Source organism: Mauremys mutica, chromosome 13, assembly GCF_020497125.1.
Source record: "Mauremys mutica isolate MM-2020 ecotype Southern chromosome 13, ASM2049712v1, whole genome shotgun sequence".
Lineage (NCBI taxonomy): Eukaryota > Metazoa > Chordata > Testudines > Geoemydidae > Mauremys > Mauremys mutica.
Window position 1 is genome coordinate 43,841,273 of NC_059084.1, and position 16,765 is coordinate 43,858,037.

Below are 16,765 nucleotides of genomic sequence, written 5' to 3' on the forward strand. Positions count from 1 at the left end.
AGGACCTCAGAAATCTTACTCTGCCTCTGGCTGGGAGCCAGGACTCCTGGGTTCCATCCCCAGCCCTGGAAAGGGAGTAGGGTCTAGTAGTTAGAGCAGAGGACGTGGGAGGCCAGGCATCAAGCTGTATTAAGCACTGGCTGTGTGACTTGGTTCATGTCCCTTTTCTCCCCTGTCCCCATGTTTCCTTCCCAGCCCCCCACAGAAGGGGATCCTGCAGCACCCCCTGCTGGGGGGACATTGTCTTGCTGATGCCCCACTGGCCTGTCCATTCTCCCTCCCACAACCACCCACCCACCCACCTACCCCTCCTGGCAGCTGAGCTCCCGGCTCCCCCTGGAGTTGGTGAGTTTGCTCAGTGCTGAATTAAGCGAGCAGCAGCTGCACACACACACACACACACACACACACCCCGCAGTGGGGATTGGTGACGCCCGTCCCAGCCAGTGGGGATATAGCCGGGGCCCATGTGGCAGCAGGGGATGCAGATGGCACTTGGCTGAGCACGTGTCACTCTACCGAAGGCAACTCAGAGTGAGTCTCCACCACTTTCCCTCTTTCTCTTTATTCCTCCTTTGCTCTCTCTCCGTCTCGCACTGTGCCCTCCATTGCCACCTACGGGTGCAGCTTCCCTCCTCCCAGCCTCCTGCCAGCCAGGCATGGGCGGGGGGTAGTGCCATCCTGCAGGATCCTGACAGGCCTGTAGTTCCAGTGCAAAGATGCGCTGCCCGGGCATGGCTGGGCATGAATGCACCAGTGCCCACCACATGGTCCCTACCACAGCCTGGGATCCAGCGGCTTCTCCTTCCTCCTTCCTCCCCCCTGCAAAAATCTCCCATACATCCACATCCCAATGGCAGTGCCTCCTGCGCCGGCCATTACAGCACAGCTGCTCTGTGTCCCCCTGGCTCTGCCGGTGCACCTCACTCCCAACCCACAGCCCCTGCTAGCCCAGCCCTGGCCTCCCCCCACCCACAGCTCTGCTCATGCCTCAGTCCCAACCAGCAGCCCTCTGCCCACCTAGATTCGCACCTGGGCATGTATAGGCAGAGGGGCCACGTGGGGGACACAGCACCCCGTCAGTCGTATGGAGATGTTGTCCCTCTCTGAGCCCTGATGTTATTCCATCTCCTCTCTGCCGGAGTATCAGACGCAGCCAGGACACAGGGCCAGCCGAGGGGACATGATGGCAGAGAACGAGCTGAGCGTGGGAGGGCACCGAAGTGGGGACCTGGCTAGCTGCCACCTGATTCCCTCTGCCCCACACACCCCTCCACCCTCTGGTACCCACGGGTGTGACCCCGGGTTCCCCTCCCCAACTCCACTCATACTTTCCCCTCCTGACAAGCTGCCTCCATTCAATGGCTGAGACGCTGCGATCCAGATTTCCAAAGGTAGTTAAGGGCATTCAGATGCAATGGGATTTTTCAGAAGCAGTTCAGGTGCCGAACTCTCATTGGGTGCACCTGGATTAGGTGCCTAAATCCCTTTGGTGTTCTGGCCTCGAAATGACACAGCAAATCTGAGGTAGAATAGGGAGTTGAACCCACTAGGCTAGTGGCCTCACTCAGGGCTACTCTTAAACTGAGGGGCTGGTTACCGAGCTGCATCTTTGCTCCCTGTGCATGTGTCCAGCGCGATGGGACAAGAGAACTGGACAGTGGTGACCACATTCGTCCTCCTGGGCTTGTCCCCTGCCCACGAAGTCCAGCTCATCCTCTTCTTCCTCTTCCTGCTCTTCTACATCATCGTCCTCCCGGGCAACATCCTCATCATCCTCACTGTCTGGGGTGACCCCCGCCTAGACTCCCCCATGTACTTCCTGCTGGCCAACCTGGCCTTCCTGGACATCTGCTACTGCTCTGTCACCCCCCCAAAGATGCTGGCTGACTTCTTCTCTCGCCACAAGACCATCTCCTACAGGGGCTGCATGGCCCAGATCTTCTTCCTCCACCTCCTGGGGGCGGCTGAAGCCTTCCTCCTTCTCACCATGGCTTATGACCGCTATGTAGCTATCTGCCAGCCCCTGCGCTACACCAGTATGGTGAGCAGGGGGGTCTGCTGGGCCCTGGTGGGGGCATCTTGGGCAGGGGGCTTTATTCACGCCATTATCCTGGTAGGGTTGATCTCCCAGCTCCCGTTCTGTGGCCCCAACGTCCTGGACAACTTCTTCTGCGACGTGCCCCAGGTGATCAAGCTGGCCTGCACCGACGCTGTCCTGGTGGAGATCCTGACCTTCTCCAACAATGGGCTGGTCATACTGCTGTGCTTCCTTCTCCTCCTAGTCTCCTATTCCCTCCTCCTGCTCAAGCTCCGGGCATGCTCTCCCCGGAGCCAGAGCAAAGTGGCCTCCACCTGCATCACCCACATGATCATCGTCTTTGTCATGTTCGTGCCGGCCATCTACATCTACTGCCGTCCCTTCCACACTGTCCCCCTGGAGAAGGTGGTAGCTGTGCTGCACACTGTGGTCTTCCCCCTCACCAATCCCATGATCTACACCCTCAGGAACAAGGAGGTGAAGTCAGCCATAAGGAGGATGGTTGGCAGATATGGGTCTTAGAGAAGGGAACTGAGCAAGTAATCATAGAAAATTGCAGACTGTGGGAATGTTTTTTGTACGTGCATGGCCAGAGTCTTATCTCAGTTACACCAGAGCGTATTTGTACTATCTAAGGAGTAAATCTGTAGTAGTGATAAAGTTATCGTGGAGTAAAATACTAGTATCTATGGAGTAACTTTCTAATAATTTTGTACAAACTATTGAGTCATTCTGAAGAACCTCTGGAGCAATTCTGTACTAATTTTTCAGGATATATACAGTGTAGCTCAGATCCTCAAAGCTATTTAGGTCCCTGACTCCCATTGATTTCAACAGCAGTAAGGAGCCTAGAGTTAGTTGAAGATCTGTGCCTAAGAGAGCAGTGTTTCTGTCGTATCTACCGAGTAACTCAGTACTAATTTTGTAAGTGTATGGTCTGTAATGTTGTTTTCTGTGTGTAAACGCAGGTTCTGGTTTCATTTACTTTGGCGTAACTTCAGTATTTGCTGAGTAACTCTACAGTATAGATGAAGTAACTCCATAGTACCTGTGGAATAGTACTGTAGCAGTTACAGCATATCTGAAGAGCAACTCTCTTGCATTTTCCTAATTATTGTGAAATAATTGTGTAGTATTTGAGGAGTAACTCTATAGTATCCTGTAGTATTTATGGCAGAGGTGGGCAAACTACGGCCCGCAGGACCCTCCTGTCTGGCCCCTGAGCTCCTGGCCCCGGAGGCTACCCCCGGTCCCTCCCCTGCTGTTCCCCCTCCCCTGCAGCCTCAGCTCACCCCGCCGCCGGTGCAATGCTCTGAGGGGTGGGGCTGTGACCTTCTGGGGCAGCACAGCTGCAGAGCCGGGGCCTGACCCGGTGCTCTGTGCTACGTGGTGGCGTGGCTGGCTCCAGCTGGGCAGTGCGGCTGCCAGTCCTGGTGCTCCAGGCAGTGCGGTAAGGGGGCAGGGAGTGGGGGGGGGGTTGGATAGAGATCAGGGGAGTTTGGAGTGGTGGTCAGGGGGCAGGAGTGTGGATGGGGTCGGGCAGGGAACAGGGGAGTTGAATGGGGGCAGGGGTCCCCAGGGGACAGTCAGGAAGGAGAAGGGTGATTGGATGCGGTGGCGGGGGGCAGTCAGGGGCAGGAGTTCTGGGAGTGATCAGGGAACAGGGAGAAGGGGTGGTTGGATGGGGCAAGGGTCCCGGGGTGGGCAGTCGGGAATGAGAGCAGGGGTTAGATGGGGTGGCGGGAAGCAGTCAGGGTCAGGGGTTCCAGGGGCTGTCAGGGGCTGTCAGGGGACAGGGAACCGGGGGGAGTTGGATAGGACAGGAGTCCCAGGGGGCCATCAGGAGGTGAGAAGCAGAAGGAGTCGGATATGGGGCGGAAGCCAGGCCATGCCTGACTGTTTGGGAGGCACAGCCTCCTCTAACCGGCCCTCCATACAATTTCGGAAACCCAATATGGCCCTCAGGCCAAAAAGTTTGCCCGCCCCTGATTTATGGCATACCTCTGGTGTCACTGCAGAGCTGTAACCTCTGAGGTGATTATTTACTGGCACATTTCAGTTAATAGTAACAAGGCTTATGTTACCTTGACTACTCATGGCAACACAGAGCAGGAAGTGTGGCATAAAGGCAGCACTGGCTCTACCATTTTTGCCACCCCAAGCAAAATAAATAAATAAATAAAGCCGCTTGGACTGTGCCGCCCCAAGAATGGAGGGAATGACACTGCTTAGCATGTGCCGCCCCAGGCACGTGCTTCCTCCGCTGGTGCCTGGAGCTGGCCCTACATAGAGGGCACGCGTCAAGGACTAAGTATGTTTTTTCTGGAGTTCCTACCATGCATAGACTCCTCAGAACGTCCATGCCCTTGAATACCAAGTTTTGCTCTTAGTGCATTTGTGGGGATCTTTCTATTTGCTCCACCTCTTCAGCCATAGTCAGCTGAAGGAGGAAAAGATCTGTCTAAGTGTGGTGCTGCTTGTTTAGGACCAAACGGAGTTTGGCTGGCAGGTTCATGGAGTACAAACAAATTCTCACTTAGCTCAAATAAATTCAATACGGCTATCTCAACTTCTGTAGCCAGCACAGATTCTGTATTGCAGGAATATGGGCAGTTTGATTTCATGAGAAAATGCTTCCATCAGCCAAAGATCTCAAATCACTTCATGGATACTGATGTACTGAGCATTTAAAACCCTCCAGGAGGTAAGTAAGTGTCAATAGCTCCTTTATAAATGGGGAAACTGAGGCAAAGAGATGGGGTTAGAGCTGTCAAAACATCATACAGAGGGTCTGTGACAAAGCTAGGATTAGAATCCTGGAGTCCAGGCTTCCAGCCCCATCATGCTTGAATCACTAGACCCCACTCCCCTCCCAGAACCAGCGACAGAACCTGGCTCACGGCTTCCATGCTAACTGCTATAGCTTTCTCCCTATTGGCTAGTTTAATTTCAGTTATGCAGTAGGTAAATACGTTGTATTATTGTACAATTAATAATTGTATTATTATTACTAAAAGCTGGGAGCTGATTTTTTTCAGATGGGCTCCAAAATATCCCCTAGATCAGTGATTCTCAAACGTTTGTACTGGTGACCCCTTTCACACAGCAGGCCTCTGAGTACGACCCCCCTCCCTCAAATTAAAACCACTTTTAAATATATTTAACACCATTATAAATGCTGGGGGCAAAGCAGGGTTAGAGTTGGAGGCTGACAGCCTGTGACCCCCCCCCCCACATAATAACCTCAGGACCCCCTGAGGGGACCTGACCCCCAGTTTGAGAACCCCTGCCCTAGATCTTCTAAATGCTTCTAATCTGAAGTTTGGCCCCTGAGTCTAGCATAAATCAACATTTCAAACCAAGAAAGGGGCTGGTTTTGTTCGACCAGAAGGAAAAAGGGAAGCGGTGGTTGGCAGCTCCTCAGGCTGCCACTAGAGGGCAATAAACGACTGAGAAAAAACCTCAGCTGCTTCCACCCAGAACTGCTGGTGACGGTCCGTTTTGCAATCGGTATCGAAAACGGCCTGGCCTCAGGGCTGGGAAACACGGATCGGCCATTCCCTCGCAAGAGAGGGCGTCTTTCTTTCTGCCTTTCCAATTTCCAGCCCAAAGGAAGGAAGAGACACAGCTCTATAGTGATTTCTGTCAAACTCTCATCCATCTGTCCTTTGTGGGATTCTCTCTGAGTGACCCGCTTGGTGAGGTGATAAGTTTTCTTGGACCAACATCTGTTGGTGAGAGAGACACATAGGTTGGTCCAATAAACGATATCACCTCACTCTCCTTGTCTCTCTAAAATCCTGGGGCCAACACTGGAACAACACGACAATCTGTCTAGCTAGCTGTCTGTCGGTGTATCTATCTGCCCATCCATCCCATACATACCCCTCTATCTCACTATCTGTCCCATAGCTACTTATTTATCTATCAATATTGCATGTATCCTTCCTTCCTTCCTTCCTTCCTTCTCTCACGCTCTCTCGCGCGCATATGTACTTTATAGATCTAACTGTCCATCCATTCATTCTTCCTAGGTGCAGGGAGGGATAGTTCAGTGGTTTGAACATTGGCTTCCTAAGCTAAGGGTTATGAGCTCAATCCTTGAGGAAGCCATTGAGGGGAAAGATCTGTTTGGGGCTCACCCTTGTTTTGAGCAGGGGGTTGGACTAGATTAGGTTCCTAAGGTCCCTTCCAACCCTGATATTCTATGTATCCAGCCATCTGTTGCTCCATGCGGTGTTATGTGTCACTCTCACCGATCTGTGCATATTTATCTATCCAGTTCACACATATCTCTCCCTTTCTCATATGTACTTTATCTCCCTGTCTATCATCTTACTCTTATATTGTAGTATCAGAAGAAATGCTTCCCTTGGAAAGTTCCTGGTGCTAATACAATTAATTGAAATCCCATATCACTTTTTATTAGTTTTGATCCTATTCCTGTTGGTTTCGTTTAGCACTTTCTTTTGATGCAGCGAGCTGTATAATAATTTTAAAATGTTTCTACTCAGTTCCAAATCATGAAAAAATGTTTACATATATTTTAAGTAATCTCAACAATAAAAATATACAGCTCTTTTAAATAAATATGCATTAATAATAACCATATGTATAAAGTAACCTAATTGAATACCAATATATTTGATAATATGTATTAATAATCATGAGTATAAAAATCTAAATAATATTGTTAATCTTTTGCAAATATGTTTTGATTACAATAATATTTATAAATCATTCAAATACTGTTCCAATTCCTTATAAATATTTATTAATAGCAAATACGTTGTTTACAGCTCAATCTACTGTTATTTCAAACTGTTTATATACAGTTATTTAAAGCAATCAGTGTGTTTATAAAGCAATCTGACAACACTTCAATCAGTTTCCAAGTGTTTATTAGAAGCAATCACACTATCAGTCAAAGAGCATTTCATTCAGTTCACACACACCCGTTAAGAGCAATCAGGGTATTTACGGCAATCTAGTCTCATTTTTTCCTACTTGTAGACATTAATAAAGAGCAAACATAATGCTGAAAAGAAATCTAAGGATGCAGATCTTTATAAGCATTTTTATTGATAAGAAGAGGAATAATTAAATGCAAATCTTTACTAACCTTCTTCTTCTTCTCCTCCTCTTCCTCCCCCCATCCCCAACTATATGTGGTTGGCTCTTTTCAGCTTGGAAAAGAGATGACTAAGAGATCTAGACAATCATGACTGGTCTGGAGAAAGTAAATAAGGAAGTGTTATTTACTCCTTCTCTGTACAGAATGTGTGAGAAAAATGAGTTCTCACTCTGAGGTTGGTTGCAACATGCCCGAAGCAGCTTTATTTTCTTTAACACTTGCAAGGGGAGAGTCCTCATGGGCAGGGGTTCCCCTCCCGAGGCAGGTCTCCATTAGATAAACAAGTATTTATACCTTTTGTTACATACAGTAATGAGCAACAACTGCATTTTGTTTATACATATTCCTTCCCGATATTTTACTTTTCTCAGCAGTTCTTGCTGTAGTCTGCATTCCATTCTTATCTAACACAAGGTCAAAACAACCTTTCTTACAGTTCTTTTTCACTTGCCCAGGCCCTGCATTAAAGTCTCACATTATTAAATAGAAGAGTTAGCCTGACTCTCGCTCTTCCTGGAAGACTAAGATGTCTGCGCTTTTCCCGACTTCCACAAGAAGAACTAAGGGTCACCAAATGAAATGAATAGGCAGCAGGTTTAAAACAAACAAAAAGAAGTATTTCTTCAACAACACACAGTTAACCTGTGGAACTCCTTACCAGAGGATGTTGGGAAGACCAAGACTATAACAGGGTTCAAAAAAGAACTAGATAAATTCACAGAGGACAGGTCCATCAGTGGCTATTAGCCAGGATGGGCAGGGAGGTGTCCCTAGCCTCTGTTTGCCAGAAGCTGGGAATGGGTGACAGAGGATAATCACTTGATGATTATCTGTTCTGTTCATTCCCTCTGGGGCACCTGGCATTGGCCACTGTCGAAAGACAGGATACTGGGCTAGACGGCTCTTTGGTCTGACCCAGTCTGGCCGTTCTTATGCTCTAATAACCTGTGTGTGCTGTTATAGACACATATTGGTAATGTTAGTATATTTACAAACCAATTGAATGTTGCCTTCATCTGTTTGTACACATTCATTAACAGTATTCTTACTTTTATAGCTCATTAGAAATAACCCTGGATCACTTCATAAATAAAAATCAAGAATTAGGTTGGCATAGCAATCTCATTGAATTTAGATCTCTATGTCAATAAACATGAATTATATGAATTAATAGGTGCAGAGATATCTTAATAACAGCATTTTATTAAATAAATAAATTTAAACGAGTACAATTTAGATCTCATTATTACTGCTTAGATTTCTACATAAGTGCATATTCCTCCTTATTTTATCTTTACAAACTATAACATCAGATGACAAAGAATATAGACATTAGTACTTGTGCAATTAATAATAATAAATAATTTATTTTGTGATAGCAAAAAAGGAGTCAATTGTTATTATTTCAAAGCTAGCTCTGTCTAATTTTCATTCAAGCAGGTTGGGATTATATTAGAAAAGAGATTTTATTTTTACAGCATCCAAATTGTACTATTTATTTGCAAAATCAAATGCTTTTTCCAGATGAAAGATTGTTACCAAGTTCAATAAAAAGCAGTCACCAACTATGATCATTTACATAGCACAAAAGCTCAGAGACAAATGAACTTTTAACATTTATATTTCCTATCCACCGTGTGGGATAACTGTTCCCTGCAGAGTCACAGATCTCTGTTAATGTTGTTTTATTAATTATCTTTTATTAATAATGGCTAGTTATGAATGTTAATCATTAACTACTAGCTCCTGATGAATGAATTATAACAAATAGCAACAAATCAATTGATAACTGATATGTGTTCATTATTTGATAATGGATGGATGGTCATTAACTAATCATTAATCATTAATCCAGAACAATTGGTATTCATGCTGAATAATATGGTTGCAACATATTGATGTGATCATTCCCCTCTATTCAGCACTGGTGAGGCCTCATCTGGAGTCCTGTATCCAGTTTTGGGCCCCACACTACAAGAAGGACATGGAAAAACTGGAAAGAGTCCAGCAGAGGGCAACAAAAATGATTAGGAGGCTGGAACACATGACTTATGAGGAGAGGCTGAGGCATAGATGCTGATTCCGTGGGTGCTCCGGGACTGGAGCACCCAGGGGAAAAAATGGTGGGTGCTGAACACCCACCGGCAGGTCCCCTATCAGCGCTTCCCCCTCCCTCCCCACACCTTCCTCCCACCACAATCAGCTGTTTGTGGCATGCAGGAGGCAGGGGGGGAATGGGGAGGAGCGAGGATGTGGCACATTTTGGGGAGGGGCCAGAACGGGGCGGGAAGATGTGTAGCGGGGGTAGGAAGAGGTGGGGTGGAGTCAGAGCAGGGGTGTGGCCTTGAGGGAATGGGTGGAGTCGGGGCAGGGCCTGGGGCACAGCTGGTGCTGGTCGAGCACCCCCCGGCACAATGGAAAGTTGGCACCTCTGGACTGAGGGAAGTGGGATTGTTTAGTCTGCAGAAGAGAAGAGTGAGGGAGGATTTTATAGCTGCTTTCAACAAACCGAAAGGGGGCTCCAAAGAGGATGGAGCTCGGCTGTTCTCAGTGGTGCCTGATGACAGAACAAGGAGCAATGGTCTCAAGTTGCAGTGGGGGAGGTCTAAGCTGGATATTAGGAAAAATTATTTCACTCGGAGGGTGGTGAAGCACTGGCATGGGTTCCCTAGGGAGGTGGTGGAATCTCCATCATTAGAGGTCAGGCTTGACAAAGCCCTGGCTGGGATGATTAAGTTGGGGATTGGTCCTGCTCTGAGCAGGGGGTTGGACTAGATACCTCCTGAGGTCCCTTCCAACCCTGATATACTATGATTCTATGATATCTTTCATGTAGGATTCAGAGTTAATTCCAGATTCAGGATACATCCCTCATAGTAACTTATCCACTCTAATAATTTATAATGTGCAATTAGTAATTAGCAGCCAGTTGTTAATTATTAGTGAGTAATAATTTTGAAACGTACTGGTCATTAATGATTAGTTTTCTGCTCTCAAGGGTGGTGTGTTGCTAAGCATTGTTTATTATAGTCTTACAAGTATATATTAGTATAATAAGACTCATTAATGAGGATTCACTTTCATTTATTGGTATTAATAGGGGTGGCTAAAGGCATCACTGTCACAGAGCTGGAAAAGTCCCTGAGGCAAAAATCTCATAAGCTCACAAGTCCACAGAGGTTGCACCTGGGATCCAAATTCAGCTACTGCTACCAAGGGGAGAGAACATTACCCTCGTTAGTAGAACTGACGTTCACATTAATCTGGCTCATCCCAGGGGACAATGCCTAGGAAACCATCTCCTGTTTGAGACTGAAAAATGTGGAGAGCTCAAATTGTAGGCGATTGTTTCATTTGCTAAATGTATCTGGCACAAATGGCTCCAAATTGAGGCTGGCTGCCTTTCCGGAGCATGAGTGAGTCAAACACAAGTTATTGGGCTCAGTATATGGGGAAATGGGTGAAATTAGCCAGCCCGTGCTATAGAGTGAGTCCAACTGGATAATCTAATGATCCCATCTCCCCTTAGACTGATGAATCTATGTGTGACCAGGGAAATTCAAATCCCAAGATGCTGTATTGTCTCAAAGGACTTCACAATAGCTGTGGTAACAATCATTTATAGTAATACATAAAGCACCAGTTCACCAGCTGGTGTCAACTGGTTGTAGCTCCATTGGAGTCAACAAGCCAGTTCCCCGGCTGGTGTCAGTCGGCCATAGCTCCATTGGAGTCAACAGCTTAAGAATTTGGCAGAGGAGTTTTATACAATTTGTCACACAAAGAACACAAACACTTTACCACTGGGGAAAGAGACACAAAAGAAGTTATGGGACTTGCTCAAGGCTGCATTGGAATAGAACCCAGGAATTCTGCTTCTAGCCCCCTCCGTTCTTTAACCACTAGACCCCACACCCCTCCTGAAGCCACCCCTTCTCTAACCAGTACCTAATTCCACAGCAAGTCATCTATGACGCCCATTCCTCCTTCTATGCCACTCTCCCAGCGCAGAACCTTCAGGATCTCCTAAGTCCCAAGTCCTCAGCTGAGGTGGATACCCCAGGTGATTATTGCTCCCCACCCTCTTGGTTGCGATCTTACCCCAGATTCACCCGATGGCAAACGTCCCACCCATGTCCCAGTGCCCATTGGTTTGGCCGTTGCACCAGGGATGTGGCCAAGCCAATGAGAAGCCTCCACCTTTCCCACCAGTGGCCAGACCTGAATAGGCAGCCTCATAAGACGTAGCTTTTCCCTGGATTATCTCAGTTCTGCCCTAGAAACAGTGGGATGGTCGGCCATGCATCCACTCCAGGGACTCATCCTCAGATGCTGCTTGTCCTCCCCATGCCCAGAAGAGGCTGTGGATTCTGTGGCCAAGGACAGCCAGGATAAACAGACTGAATGGATGATGAAATCTATCTATCTATCCCCATACAGCCCCTCTATCTATCTATCTATCTATCTATCTATCTATCTATCTATCTATCTATCCCCATCAACCCGCTATCTATCTATCTATCTATCTATCTATCTATCTATCTATCTATCTATCTATCTATCCCCATACAGCCCCTCTATCTAGCTAGCTATTTTCAAAATCTCTAGTTATCTACTGATCCTACAATCTGTGATATCTCCACATCTAAATCTCTCTATCAATCCATCTGTGATACCTCCCTTTCTCTCTCTGTCAATCCACCAATATACTGCTCTGTGCTGGGCAAAAGGAGTACTGCTAACATTCTGGTGCCAAAACATCTCCCAAAACATTCAGGGACAGCTATAATGAACAAAGGGCACTAGGGGGCAGCAGAGAGGGGGTGGGGGAGGGGTGGCTATACTGTATAATGGGCACTAGGGGGCAGCAGAGGGTTGGGGCGGGGAAGGGGCGGCTGTACTGTATAATGGGCACTAGGGGGCAGCAGAGGGTGGGGGTGGGAAGGGGCAGCTATACTGTATAATGGGCACTAGGAGGCAGCAGAGGGTGGGGGTGTGGGTGGGGGAGGGGCGGTTATACTGTATAATGCACTAGGGGGCAGCAGGGCCAGGACTAAATACAGCTACATATTTTCAAACCAGTTCCAGACCCAAGCAAACCAGGCCATAGGTTTCCACCCCAGGCCCACAAGTCCCAGGGCAGTACAGTCCCCGACAGCCCATGCGCAAGGGCAGGGACATGGGGTCGACCCACCCGGCCCAGCCAGTCCCACCCTGCAGCGCACTTGTCAGCCCTGAGATCTGTTATCTCGGCTGAACGACCAAGCGCTCCAAGGCCCACCTGGTGTTTGTCTCTCTGGGTGTTTTTCTCCTCTCCTCATTCAGCCCTCAGTTTATTTTCTGCCCCTCTCGGTGTTGTTCTGATGCGCGGGGACTTCCCGATGGACACCTGCTTCTCCGGAGCAGGGCCGAGGGGACGCCCCGGCACTACAAATAGACCCTGTTTTCTTCCGAGAACTGAAGTCGGGAGGGGGCCGGAAGGCAAAGATGAGACCAGCCGAGATACCACAGTGACCGCAGGCGATACTCAGTGGCCAACTGCTCTCTCATGATGGGGCTCGTCTCCTTTGCTTGTCAGGGCCACGGTCCTTTGCTGTCAGCTCACCAGGGCCAGCGTCACATTCCCATGAGGTTCTTGTTTCCAGATACCCTGGAAAATCTCAGCCCAAGCGGCCATGTGTCTTCTCATCTTTCCAAGGGCTTGGGAGCACTTTGCCCCTTTTTCTGTGGGTTCTCCATGGGGCTGGGTTTTGGGGTCCTGACTCCCAGAGACTTCCTTGGAACTCCCAGCCACTGACTCTGACCTTCACCCACGGCTTGGGGCCACCCCACTGGAGCGAGCAGAGCGTGGGATCTGCTAAGCCCAGCATGCAAACTGGACTGCGAGGTCTGAGTGGAAGGGGCAGAGCCGCCCGGCGGGTTTTTCACAAGGCACCAGAGCAGCATTTGGAATTGAGATACTATGAGATCATTCCCCGGCGCGTGTAAGGCAGTGAATGGGGAATTCCTGCTTCCCCCATGACATCTGCCATCAGCTCTGATAGTGTCAGTGAAAACCTATGGGAGGTGGCCTGCTGTCCAACCAGGCCTAGATCATGGGCTGGGGACTACAGATCATCGGGACACGTCACCGCTGCAGAATTTCAGCTCATTTTCATACACAAAGCAGTTTCCAGCCCTTGTGGCTGGGGAGGAAAGATTGAAGATGCGGCCTGATTTATCTGACACATCCCTGAGTGTGCAAAGAGCCTGAACCCATCACTGTGGGGGGGCGGGGAACTGACCCAGCTATGCTAGTGTGTTTAATGCAGGATTTTCTCCTTGTTTTAATTATTTGGGTTTTAAATAGGATGGGGGCAATAAGGGAGGAGGGAACTGGGTTGTTATTTCTGGACATGGTTTGGATTCAGGACTCCTGGGTTCCATTGGCGTGGGGAGGACCTGGGGTCCAGGACTCCTGGGTTCTGTTCCCAACTCTGGGAGGGGATCAGGGGCTAGTGGTTAGAGCAAGGGGGCCTGGGAGCCAGGACTCCCCGGTTCATCCCCAGCCTTGAGAGGTGAGTTGTGGTTAGACCAGAGGGCAGTCGCTGGGCACTGCCATCTCTCTGTGTGACCTGCTGCCCCTTCCCTGTCCTGTCTGTGCCTCGCTTTCACCATATTTGTTTCCCTGCCCCACACAGAGGGGGTCCCACAGCACCCTTGGGGCTCAGGTCCTGTCTCCCCCTCCTGGGGGTCCCACTCACAGCTCTGTGCTGACCCCCTCACACCCCCCTGCACTGAGCTGCAGCTTTGCTCCCCACCCTCTATGTCCCACAGCTCCACCCCCAGCCACAGGGACACCAGCCCCAGGCCAGCCAGAGGGACCCAGCTGGGCGCAGGAGCGGACCTGCATGAGGGGACACACACACACATGCTCCAGCCATGACACCAAGGAGCAGGTCTCTCCTAACTCCCCTTCCCCAGCCCTCTTTCCTTCTGCCCGATGGCTCCGTCCCACCAGATGTGGTCGCCCCATGGGGTAGAGTTGGAGCCGTGCGTCACAGTCTTGGTTCAGGGACTGACATGGCTGAAGGAGCCCGATCTGCCCCGACACTGAGCAGTGGGGAGATGAGAAGGTCCCCAAGTTTCAGAGGGGCCCTGCCCCATGGAGGGGCAGAGAGATAGTCCAGGGGGAACATCCCATCAGAATAACCCCGAGCATTGATGGGTCTGTGAGCTGGGGGCCCCTTCCCCCATGGGAATACTCGGGTGACCTCCTGCCCCATTGGAGTTTGGCCATTGCCTGCAGTGGGGCCAGGACTGGCCCCCCTGTATCTGATCCCAGTGGCTCTGCAGATGTCCGCGTCCAAGGGGCTGGGGGGAGAATGTTCCCTGGGCCACAGATGGGTCTGAAACAACAACAGCCCAGAGGAAGGAGGAGACGCGGCTCGATGCACTCCGGGGTGATTAGCAATAACAGCACTGAGCGCTCACCCCGAATGGTGCCCCTCCCCATAGCACCAGGACTGGGCGGTTAGCCAGCACAGCACCTGGCAGCCAGATACAGGACAGCTAATATCATCTGTCCGTCCATCCGTTCTCTCTGGAATTATCTGTCTCTCTAGCTCTCTGGCTGTGTATCTGGGAATTTATCCATCAGTCCGTCCTATATGGAATTATCTAACGGTCCCCATAAATGTACATCTATTTATCTATCTGTCCATACTATGAGTAATTACATCTATCTATCTATCTAATGTGGAATTATCTCTGTCCATCTGACCATGCTATGCAGAAATATCAATCCATCTATCTGTGCTATGGAGAATTATCTATCTGTCCATGTTCCTATACTTGTATTTTTAGTATCTGAGTGAACATTTGCCTTAAAAAGTTCCTGGTGCTAGTCCAGTTACGGTAATTGAAAACCCCATCTCGCATATTGTTCTTTTAATCCAATTGCTTTGTGTTGGATTTAGAGCTTTCTTTCTATGCAGAGATGCGTGTAACACTTCACAAGTGTTTGTAGAGAGATTTCAGTCCAAATATTTCACTTCGGTATTTTTAAAATGAGGTAAAGGATGGTAAATGTTACTCAGTTCTTGTAAATAAATAGTTATTAATGATGACTATGTTTATAAAGCAAACCTGCTCATATCAATAGCTTTGAAATCATGTCTTAATAGTTATAACAGTTATGAAGGAAGCTATAGGTCTACATATCGATCTCTTGTAATCATACAAGATAACACGATATTATAACATATATTATAAACCAGTAACATCACATATATTATAAACCAGTCAGATATTATTCATTTTCTTTATAAATAAGTTTCAGTAGCAATTGTATTGTTTATAAACCTAATACTCTATCAACCAGTTTATAGATCTTTATTAAAAATAGCATTATCATTGAAACAATCTACTATTCTTTCAATCTCTTTCTACACTAATAATAAATAACATTTGATCTTTCATAAACACACACTGATAATAGGAATATATTTACAGAGTAATCTGATCTGACTTTCACCTCCTTCTACGTAGCCACTAAGATTACTCTATTTTCCCTATATCTCTTCTGAAGTAAATATGATCTCCCTATAAGTATTTATTAATAATTATAATGTTGTATATGTGGTACGTATGCTTCTACAGAAATCTCATTTTCCTTAGTTCTCTATATGGTAACATGAATTCTCTTACAATTAATATGTATAAAGAGATCCTAATCACAGTCAGTGAAATAGAAAATACATTCAAATTAGAAAACTAAAATGTCAAGTTAACCTAATAAAGTGTAGATCTCTTTTTAGTCTTACCACTTAGATTTCTTTATGTGGATACCTTTCTCGTTAATTTTTAATGTCTATAACATTGTAAAATCAGGAGAAAAAAGAAAAAGAGAAAATAAAAATATTAGGATTATTGTTATTATTATGAAATAATGAAGAAATCACATAATAGCAAGAAGTAGACCATGCTTTTTTCCAACCTAGCTCTTTCTGAATCGCTTCAGAACAATAACGATTCTATTAGAAAACAGATTTGACCGTTATTGTCTCAGCATCTAGCCGACACTATTTATTTTCAAAATCACATTCCTTCCTGAGAGATTGGGATGAAGAGAGATGCAGTGTGATCATTTTCACACAGCAGCATTTCAGATTGAAATGCTCTTCAATCCTTTATATTTCTCTTATACATGATGGAGTCAAACTAACACATAGCGTCACCGATCTCTGTTAAAATTATTTTATCTGGGATCAGTTAATATTAATTGTTAATCATGATCTTTAACCACTAATTACTAGTTTATTAAAGAAAGATAAGGCATTTCCCATCACGAATTCAAAACTCATATCCAATGATTATTCAGTAATCCAATTTACCAATTCATTTAAATACATTTGGTATTTGTATTCATACTTCATAGTAAGATTGTAGCCTATATCTGTCCCAATAATTCTATCTCCTATTCTTGATGTGTCCCTCATATAAGGGACTGAAGGAGATTAATTAATAATCATAAAATTATTATTAATAACTAACAAGTAATGAAGCTTTCAGAATTTTGTTGTACTTTAATTAAAACATGTTGGTCATTT

General features: G+C 47.0%; 1 protein-coding gene across 1 annotated transcript; it reads left to right on the forward strand.

Annotated features, from left to right (window-relative positions):
* Nucleotides 1-1,639: 1,639 nt before the first annotated feature.
* Nucleotides 1,640-2,563, forward strand: LOC123348781 (olfactory receptor 4N2-like). Its single transcript, XM_044986419.1, has one exon. It carries the CDS (start codon nucleotides 1,640-1,642, stop codon nucleotides 2,561-2,563), a length of 924 nt encoding a protein of 307 aa, XP_044842354.1.
* Nucleotides 2,564-16,765: the final 14,202 nt, after the last annotated feature.

Excerpts from the sequence above, each read along its gene's own strand:
- LOC123348781 (XM_044986419.1), top strand. The coding sequence starts at position 1,640 with ATGGGACAAGAGAACTGGACAGTGGTGACCACATTCGTCCTCCTGGGC.